This window comes from Heterodontus francisci, chromosome 49, assembly GCF_036365525.1.
Source record: "Heterodontus francisci isolate sHetFra1 chromosome 49, sHetFra1.hap1, whole genome shotgun sequence".
NCBI lineage: Eukaryota > Metazoa > Chordata > Chondrichthyes > Heterodontiformes > Heterodontidae > Heterodontus > Heterodontus francisci.
In genome coordinates this window covers 13,034,932-13,045,390 of record NC_090419.1, presented here as the reverse complement: position 1 = coordinate 13,045,390, position 10,459 = coordinate 13,034,932, and the positions used below count along the sequence as shown (strand labels likewise).

At 50.6% G+C, this 10,459-nt stretch overlaps 1 protein-coding gene across 1 annotated transcript in view; it reads right to left on the bottom strand.

Moving 5' to 3' along the window:
• The window catches only part of LOC137358420 (protein-serine O-palmitoleoyltransferase porcupine-like), a 9,790-nt gene extending 4,835 nt beyond the window's left edge, over positions 1–4,955 (bottom strand). The window contains 7 exon segments of the mRNA XM_068024377.1: positions 358–487; positions 490–564; positions 1,066–1,109; positions 1,801–1,903; positions 1,906–1,992; positions 3,419–3,579; positions 4,794–4,955. Of these exon segments, the coding sequence (XP_067880478.1) occupies positions 358–487; positions 490–564; positions 1,066–1,109; positions 1,801–1,903; positions 1,906–1,992; positions 3,419–3,554 (575 nt within the window). The 5' untranslated portion in view covers positions 3,555–3,579; positions 4,794–4,955.
• Between the last annotated feature and the right edge of the window lie 5,504 nt (positions 4,956–10,459).

Below are 10,459 nucleotides of genomic sequence, written 5' to 3'. Positions count from 1 at the left end.
TACGGGCCTGGAGGAGTTAACTGCTTCCGAAGCCCGGTGACAGGTCGTGCAGACTGACATTCCTGGTGCAACTACTGAGGGAGCTCCGCACTGTCGGACAATGTGGGACTGAGTTCGGCTGCTTTTCCAAAGGGCTAGCACAGGTAGACGGGCCCAATGGACCCCCGTCTGCGCTGTTATTACCAAGCACACTACAGGGAGAGGTGTCCATGCAGCAACAGCAGAGAGGGAGGGAGCAGATATGTCACCTTGGCTCAGACCTTTGTTTTATTTCCAAACCATACTTTATTCATAAAAATCTGGAAAAAAAAAAATACTTAACAAAACAGTTCCAAAAATGAAACAATACAAAGAGTTCAAAGAGATGAGTTTCCTTCGCTCACCATTCTTCTGCTCTCCACCGCCTGCAGGTAGCTGCTGAAGCTGATCCAGGGCCCAAAGATCACCGTCCCCACAAAGTAAATGTAGCCCATAAATTCAACTGGGAGGGCATCGCGCCGACCGAGCCCTGGTCGAGGTCGAACCCCAGCGAGATGGCTTTCATCGCGACAATCATCTGTGCTCCTGCAGCGGGTTCGGGGGTGGAGAGCAGGTGCGGGATGACAGAAACACAACAGGTCAGCTCACAGAGGTATCCCCACCGCCTTCCCCACGCCCCCCCTCCAAAGTTGACAACTCGACACGCACAGATTTGAAAAGTCACCACGAACCATCGAGAGCTGGACACCTACACTCGGAGTGTCGCAAGGTCAGAAATCGAGTGCGGACCTTCTGCAAACCTCAGTTCCTCCGAAACTCGGCTGCCCCCAAGTGTCCAAACTCGCACCGAGCGTTCCCCGATTCCCATCGCTCCACCGTTGGCGGTTGTGCCTTCAGCTGCCCGGGGCCCCTAAGCTCTGGAATTCCCTCCCTAAACCTCTCCGCCTCTCTCTCTCCTCCTTTCAGACGCTGCTTAAAACCGAGCTATTGGTCACTTGTGCCCAATATATCCACGCGCACACAGACGCACAGAATCTTCATGCCCTACGCACGGGTACTGACGATCAGATGCCAACTCGGTCTCACCTCGCATCTTGTGCCAACTGACCGTATCGACCATATGTATCTCCCTGTGAAACGCAGAGAGGCAAAGTTAGTGAGTCTGCGGCCTCAAGGCAACACCCGACCAAAGCCAACCCCGGCAAAACGGAGGCCATGCCAGCCCCCACTTCTCCACCGAACACTGCTCTTCATGGACCGGCCTCTACGGCGCCACCTACTGGCCGAAAGCTGCCACCGCACCGTGACTGTTGACATAGCAATTCACAAGTGCACATGTTGACAGTCAAACGGGATCGCGGGGGGGTGGCGGGGGGGGGGGGGGGGCGGAAATCCTGACAGCTGGAAGCAAGGTTTATTTTTATTCGTTCCCGGGATGCGGGCGTCGCCAGAAAGACCAGCATTTGTTGCCCATCCCTCGAGAAGGTGGTGGTGAGTCGCCTTCTTGAGCCGCTGCAGTCCGTGTGGGGTGGGTACACCCTCAGTGCTGCGAGGGAGGGAGTTCCAGGATTATGACCCAGCGACAGTGAAGGAATGGCCGATATAGTTCCAAGTCAGGTTGGTGTGTGGCTTGGAGGGGAACTTGCAGGCGGTGGTGTTCCCCATGCGCCTGCTGACCTCACCCTTCGAGGTGGTAGCAGTCGCGCAGGTTTGGGCGGCGCTGCCTCAGGAGCCTTGGCAAGTTGCTGCAGTGCATCTTGTAGATGGTACACAGTGCCGCCACGGTGGCGGGAGTGAACGTTTAAGGTTACGCACACTCACCCCATGAGCAAGTAGATGAGAATGGTCACCGACAGGAAGACACCTTTATACTGTGAGTGGCGGCACAGGAAGAGGACGATATAACACATGAGGCTCAGCAAACCACCCATACCATCTGCAGCTGGAAGAAATAGTGCAGGCAATAAAACCCTCCGGCAACCGTGCTCAGATGTTTCATCCACAGCGGAAAACCTGAGGAAGGACGAGAATAGAAAACACCGTCACCAACAGCCTGTCGTCTCAACCCGTCTACATAATGTTACGAAGTGCTTCTGTTTGCATTTCACTACAAATTCCTCAAAAAATATGTTAACTGAAGATTTCTTCCCGCATCCTCCCCCCTCCCCCCAAGAGGGTCATCAGAGAACACTGAAAGGACCTGTTTGACACAAAGTTTACTGGTTGCCACATGCCTCATGTTAAAAATAGAACAGAAACCCTGGGAACTGGGTGGTGGGGAGATGTGTGCAGAGAAGTGACAGGTCAGAAGGTGGACTTTCTGTTTCCGGCTTGTTTGGAGTCGGGAACGAACTGTTTAAACGGGGGTTGGGAGTTTTAAAAAATAAAACTGAAGGACAGAACCCCGGCTCAGCCCAGCCTGTTCCATCTCTTTAAAAAGCCTGCAGAAAAAGGAAGAGAACTTCCAAGGAGGCAAGAGAATTCCCAAGGAAGGAGAGAAGACCACAACCCAGCTCAGCTTTCCAGCACCTCTCTCAAAGACCCTAAGAAGTCCACTGTATCAACTCATCTCGTCTCCTGTCCTGGAAGAAAAGCCTGCTAAATTAACTCTCAACGCCGCCTGAGAGGATCTGTTCTAAAAGATCCCAGTGACCCGTCTACGCGTACTCGGCGGCCAGACTGTATGTCAGTTTTGGAACACAACATACCTCATCAGCTGTTTCTTCAAGAACGAGCAAGTATTCAGCCCCAAGTGTCTTTTTTTTTGTCTGTAACAGAGCTCTAAACAAAAATCCCTTTTATTTTTCCCGTTAACCATGCATGTGTGCGTGAGGGGCTAACATAACAAAGGAACTTTAATATTTCAATCTTGGTGTCTAGGTTTTACTTCATTACTGGTTAAGCCTCGTTTTATAATAAACCAATAATTTTGTTATTTATTTAAGAAACCTGGTTGGTGTGTTTTATTCTGGGAAAGAGAGAGTCTATGATTGACCGTATTGGTAACTGGGAAAATGTAATTATACGTTGTGACCTGTGGAGAAGTGGGACTAGAATAAACAGCGCACTCCGCCCACCCCAGTCGTAAAAGCAACAAAACCTCGCGAGCCCGGAGCATTTCACAGCATAGAAACTGGCCATATGAGCAACGCAACGTGCCCGGCGGTGATGGCCCCGGCAGTCAAATAGCCTGACTAATTCGAGACGCTTTTCAAAGAAAAATGTGAGAAATGGGAGAGGGAGAATAACAGAGACAGAGAGATAGCGGGTTCCGGGGAGGGAGGTAGGTAGGGGGAGGAAGGGAGGGAGACAGAGAGAGATATGCCTTGGATGTCTTAAAGGGGTAGGAAGGGGTTATCAAACGATGGAGCCAGGTCCAAACATGACACGTATGACAGGCCCAACGCACGCACAACACGGTGAAGCCCCCCCAACTCACCCAGCCTCCACAAGACCCGACATGCGAGGCAGATGAGGAGAAGTTGCCAGACCTGCTCGATCCCCTGCTGGGCGGTAGGAAGCAGGCAGCCTCTGGACAGCTGGTGGAAGAACTCCTGTCGCGTGAATGCTGCCATGCTGAGACCCCCAGATTCATCGGACCTGCGGGAACACAAAGCATCGAGCGATCAGAGCTCCTGTCCAAGGGCACGCACTCCTGCCCGAATAGCCTTCCTGTCAGATAATGCTTGCTGGATTCCATACTGAGGGAGCTCCGCACCGTCAGAGGCTCAGTACTACACTGGGTGCATCTGCACGGACTATGGACTCTGCAGCGGGTCTCGAACCCACAAAGTCTGACTCAGAGGCACTACTGGCCCTCCCCCTCCCCACCCCAAACCCCCATCATTGCACCATGGCTGACATCAGAAGGAAGATTGATATGTGGGGTCAGGTTGTGGAGGGTGGGAGGTGACAACGTACTGTCACAGTTGCTCCCCTTACTGTGCCTGAATTAGGGTTCCTCATACACCCCTTGCCCTCCAGCAACTGTCCATTCTTCATGACAGCGGCTGGGGTGGTAAATGGCAGCTGGCAAGTGAACTGTAGCAGGCATCACAACTGGGTCCACCTTCATCCACCAGGGGGATGGGGCAAAATGATCACTGGACAGCAATCAGGAGCAGGAACCCTGACTGATTCGCCCTCTCTTGTAACCCAGTGGTCCCCGCACAATGATCGGGACTAGGAACCCTGGCTGACTTCCCCCTCTCTCTCCCACCACAACCCTGGGGCATGGAGGCCGACTGGAGCAGTCAGCGCGGCAGCACGGGGACGGAGCTGATCTGCCATGCCAACCCGGGCACTCGGGGTGGGCAGAATGCACCCACCGGGCAACCTCTGCCCCAGACGTCAGGCGTACACACAGCTCAGGAGCTTGCAGCTGCCACATTGCCATGAACTGTGTTGCAGGGAGCTGGGTGGCTGATATTGAGCAGGGTGCAGTCCTGGGGTTGTGTGTGGGTAGGGGACGGCACACAAGCATTGCAGTCTTTGGCATCCTCGATGCACTGCTGACAAATGGGATTTTTCTCTCTGCAGCATCATCCACATGGCCTCTGGCTTCAATTTAACCCCCGTAACCCCTGTTTTTTTTGGTGCATTCTCTCATTTGCAAGGCTCTGGGTGCATCAGGCGAGGTTTGGTTGAAATCTATGGAGATTTTTTTCCCCCAGTGGCCCGGACGACCTTAACACTTGTCCCCAGGTCCTGGGAGGGGGAGGAAATCCGGGTCCTACAGGCCGCAGGCTTCACCTCACTCCCGGACACCAGCAGGGAGCCGGACCTTTTTTTTTTATATGTATATATATATATACCTCCTTGAAAAGAGCCACCGTCGACTTCTCTCTTCCTCCCTCGGTTCAAATTCACCCCAGTCCCACCTCCGACATTATCCGCTTGGCTGGGAGGCAGAAAAAGGGTACGCCACGCTCGCCACTGCGCATGCGACGAGGGATTGGGGGGGAGGCGGGGTCGAGTGAGGCCACGCCCCCACCCCTCTGCCGACGGAGGGGGTTTGCTGCGCATGCGTCCGGCCGGAGCGACGGCGCCCCCGCGGCTTACTACGACGCAGGCGCGCTGCCGGAGCGCCGGCAGCGCCGGGCTTCCTGCGCAGGCGCCGGGCCGGAACACCTGCCCAGGTGTGCGCTGGACAAGTTGTGCCGGTGACGAAAGAGGGGGGAGGGGGGAAAGGGTGTGAAGTATTGGAATGGGATAAACATAGGGAGGGAGGAAGGAAGCACGAATGGGATTAGCATCCTTGAAAGTGGATACATCAACCAGGGCCGGATGAAATGCACCCCCCAGGCTGTGAGAAGAAGCCAGGGAGGAAATAGCAGAGGGTCTGACCATCATTTTCCAGTCCTCACTGGATACGGGTGCAGTGCCGGAGGATTGGAAGACTGCGAACGTTGTACCTCTCTTTAAAAAAGGGAGCGAGGGATAGAACGAATAATTACAGGCCAGTCAGTCTAACCTCAGTCGTGGGCAAATTATTGGAATCGATTCTGAGAGACAGGATAAACTGTCACTTAGAAAGGCACAGGTTAGTCAAGGATAGTCAGCGTGGATTTGTAAAGGGGAGATCTTGTCTGACTAATTTGATTGGATTTTTTTGAAGAAGTAACAAGGAAGATAGATGAGGGTAGTGCAGTTGATGTGGTCTACAAGGATTTTAGCAAGGCTCTTGACAAGGTGCCACATGGCAGACTGGTTAAAAAAATAAAAGCCCATGGGATCCAGGGAAATGTAGCAAGGTGGATACAAAATTGGCTCAGTGGCAGGAAACAGGGTGATTGTTGACGGGTGTTTTTGCGACTGGAGGGCTGTTTCCAGTGGTGTTCCGCAGGGCTCAGTACCGGGTCTCCTGCTTTTTGTGGTGTATGTTAATGATTTGGACGTTAATGTTGGGGGCATAATCAAGAAGTTTGCAGATGACACAAAAATTGGCCGTGTGGTAGATAGCGAGGAGGATAGCTGTAGGCTGCAGGAAGATATCGATGGTCTGGTCAGATGGGCAGAAAAGTGGCAAATGGTATTCAACTTGGAGAAGTGTGAGGTGATGCATTTGGGGAGATCAAACAAGGCAAAGGAATGCACGATTAATGGGAAAATACTGAGAGGTGTAGAGGAAGTGAGGGACCTTGGAGTGAATGTCCACAGATCCCTGAAGGTAGCAGGACAGGTCGATAAGGTGGTTAAGAAGGCATATGGAATCCTTCCCTTTATTAGTTGAGGTATAGAATACAAGAGCCAGGGAGGTTATGCTGGAACTGTATAACTCATTGGTTAGGCCACAACTTGAGTACTGTGTGTAGTTCTGGTCACCTCATTACAGAAAGGATGTAATTGCACTAGAGAGGGGAGGAGATTTATGAGGATGTTGTGAGGACTGGAAAAATGCAGCACAGAGAGAGAGGAGCAACCCGTGGAGAGGAGGTGCAAAAAAAAGCGCACCAAATCAGAGTGACATCACATTCAACAGTGCGAGCCGCTGGGGTGACTATACAGGTAAGCTTTTAGATTAAATTTAATTAAAATCAAATATAGAGTAAGACTTGATCGATTTATTAGTATATAAAATAAAAACTAAAGCGGATTAAAAAAACTAGACCATTCGGAAATTTTAAACCAAATTAAAATCTAATGAAATAAAATAGAGATGCAGGGCCAGGCGATGTGTTGTACCTGCATGATGTGGGAGCTGGTGGACCCCATTGTGGTTCCTGGTGAACACATCTGCAGCAAGTGTTGGCTGCTCGAGGAACTCCGGCTCAGAGTTGATGAGCTGGAGTCTGAGCTTCGGACACTGCGACACATCAGGGAGGGGGGAGAGTTACCTGGACGCTGTGTTTCAGGAGGCAGTCACACCCCTTAGATTAACCACCTTGAATTCGGCCAGTGGTCAGGGACAGGAGGGTGTGGCTATGAATGAGGCCGGTAGAGGGATCCAGGAGATAGTGCTGCAGGAGCCTCAGCAGGTGTCCTTGTCCAACAGGTTCGAGATTCTTGTGGACGAGAGCAGGGACTGTAGGGAGGATGAGCAAACTGACCACAGCACCGTGGTACAGGGAGCCATTCAAGTGGGGGGAGAAAAGAGAAATGTAGTCGTAATCGGGGATAATATAGTTCGGAGCGTGGACACTGTTCTCTGTGGACAGGATTGAGAGTCCCAAAGGCTCTGTTGCCTACCTGGTGTCAGGGTTCAGGATATCTCATCTAGGCTGCAGAGGAACTTGGAGTGAGAGGGGAAAGATCCAGTTGTCGTGGTCCACGTAGATACCAATGATATAGGTAGAACGAGGGAATAGGTTCTGCTGAGGGAATATGAGCAGCTAGGGGCTAAATTAAAAAGCAGAACCAAAAAGGTAATCATCTCCGGATTACTACCTGAGCCACGAGCAAATTGGCAAAGGGTCAACAAGATTGAAGAGGTAAATGCGTGGCTCAAAGATTAGTGTGGGAGAAATGGGTTCGAATTCGTGGGACATTGGCACCAGGACTGGGGAAGGAGGGAGCTGTTCCGATGGGACGGGCTCCACCTGAATCATGCTCGGACCAGAGTCCTGGCGAATCGCACAGTGGCGCAGTGGTTAGCACCGCAGCCTCACAGCTCCAGCGACCCGGGTTCAATTCTGGGTACTGCCTGTGCGGAGTTTGCAAGTTCTCCCTGTGTCTGCGTGGGTTTTCGCCGGGTGCTCCGGTTTCCTCCCACATCCAAAAGACTTGCAGGTGATAGGTAAATTGGCCGTTGTAAATTGGCCCTAGTGTAGGGAGGTGATAGGGAATATGGGATTACTGTAGGGTTAGTATAAATGGGTGGTTGTTGGTTGGCACAGACTCGGTGAGCCGAAGGGCCTGTTTCAGTGCTGTATCTCTAAATAGAATAAAATAAAAATAATGGGGATCCTGTAGATGTAGTATATCTGGACTTCCAGAAGGCATTTGATAAGGTGCCACACAAAAGGTCAGATCACATGGGGTTAGGGGCAATTTATTAGCTTGGATAGAGGATTGGCTCACCAACAGAAAACAGTCGGGATAAATGGGTCTTTTTCTGGTTGGCAAGATGTAACTAGTGGGGTGCCACAGGGTTTGGTCCTCGGGCCCCAACTATTTACAATCTATATTAATGACTTGGATGCAGGTACAGCAGGTAATAAGGAAGGCAAATGGAATTTTGGCATTTATTGCTAAAGGAATAAAAAGGAGTATAAAAAGTAGGGGAGTGTTGCTGCAACTGTATAAGGCATTAGTGAGACCGCACCTGGAGTATTGTGTACAGTTTTGGTCCCCTTACTTGAGGAGTGAGGTAGTTGCATTGGAGGCAGTTCAGAGGAGGTTCACTAGATTGATTCCAGAGATGAGGGGTTTGCCTTATGAAGAGAGATTGAGCAGTTTAGGCCTTTACTCTCTAGAGTTTGGAAGAATGAGAGGAGATCTAATTGAGGTATATAAGATAATTAAGGGGATTGACTAAGTAGATGTAGAGAGGATGTTTCCTCTGGTGGGGCAATCTAGAACGAGAGGTCATATTTTTAGGATAAGGGGTAGCAGATTTAAAACAGAGATGAGGAGAGATTACTTCTCTCAAAGGTTCCTGAGTCTGTGGAATTCACTACCCCAGAGTGCGGTGGATGCCGGGACATTGAGTAAATTTAAGGAGGAGACAGATTTTTAATTAGTATTGGGTTGAAGGATTATGGAGAATGGGCAGTAAAGTGGAGTTGAGGCCGAGATGAGATCAGCCATGATCGTATTGAATGGCGGAGCAGGCTCGAGGGGCTGAATTGCCTACTCCTGCTCCGAGTTCTTATGTTCTTATGAAAGACTGGATAGGCTGGGGTTGTTCTCCTTGGAACAGAGAAGGCTGAGGGGGAGATCTGATTGAAATGTACAAAATTGTGAGGGGCCTGGATAGAGTGGAGGTGAAGGACATATATGCCTTAGCCGAGAGGTCAATGACTAGGGGGCATAGATTTAAAGTGATTGGTAGGATAGGGGGGAGATGAGGAAAGATTTTTTCACCCAGAGGGTGGTGGGGGGTTCTGGAACTCACTGCCTGAAAGGGTAGTAGAGGCAGAAATCCTCAGCTCATTTAAAAGGTGTATGGAAACGCACCTCAGGTGCCGTAACCTGCTGGAGGGTGGGATTAGGCTGGGTGGCTCATTTTTTGGCTGGCACAGACACGATGGGCCAAGTGGTCTCTGTCTGTGCTGTAAACTTTCTAGGATTAGAGTTGTAGAGTCATAAAGACGTACTGCACAGAAACGTTAACCTACACTGGCTCCAGCTTAAGTGACGCTTCAAATAAAAATTTTTTATCCTTCTTTTCAGATCTGTCCACGTCCTCCCTCCCTACCACTGTAACCACCTCCAGCCCCTACGAACCCTCCGAGATCTCTGCGCTCCTCCAATTCCGGCCTCTTGACCATCCCCTGATTCCCATCGCTCCACCATTGGCGGCCGTGCCTTCAGCTACCCGGGGCTCCTAAGCTCTGGAATTCCCTCCCGAAACCTCTCCGCCCCTCTCTCCTCCTTTAAGACACTCCTTAAAACCCACCTCTTTGACTCAGCTTTACTCATCGAGGCAGACGGAGAGCATTCCATCACACTCCTGACTTGTAGATGGCGGTCAGGAGGTGAGTTACTTGCTGCAGAATTCCTAGCCTCTGACCTGCTCTTGTAGCTACAGAATTTATATAGCTAGTCTAGTTAAGTCCAGAGAAGGTAATTCAGACACCTGAAAGGTTTAAAATTGAGAAGGAGGGGGTATTGGATCGGCTGGCAGTACTTAAAGTTGATAAGGCACCAGGACCGGATGAGATGCATCCAAGGATAATGAGGGAAGCGAGAGTGGAAATTGCAGAGACATTGGCCATAATTTTCCAGTCTTCCTTCGATTTGGGGTGGTACCAAAGGACTGGAGAATTACAACTGGTTCAAAAAAGGGTGTAAAGATAAGTCAATCAACTGCAGGCCAGTCAGTTGAAGCCCGGTGGTGGGGAAGCTTCTGGAAACGGATAATGCGGGACAAAATTAATAGTCACTTGGGCAAGCGCGGGTTAATCAGAGAAAGCCAGCACGGATTTGTGAAGGGCAAATCGTCTTTACCTAACTTGCTGGAGTCTTTTGAGAAGACTGATGAGGGTAATGCTGTTGATGTGGTGTACCTAGACTTTCAAAAAGCATTTGATAAAGCGCCACATAACAGACTTGTGAGCAAAGTCATAGATCATGGAATAAAAGGGACATGGATACGAAGTTGGCCGAGCGACAGGAAACAGAAAGTAGTGATTAATGGATGTTTTTCCGACTGGCGGAAGGTTTCCAGTGGAGCTCCCCAACGATCAGCATTGGCACCCCTGCTGCTCCTGAAATATATTAATGACCTAGACCTCGGCGTACAGGGCACAATTTCAAAATTTGTGGATGATACAAGACTTGGGAACATTGCAAACTGTGAGGGGGATAGTGTAGAACT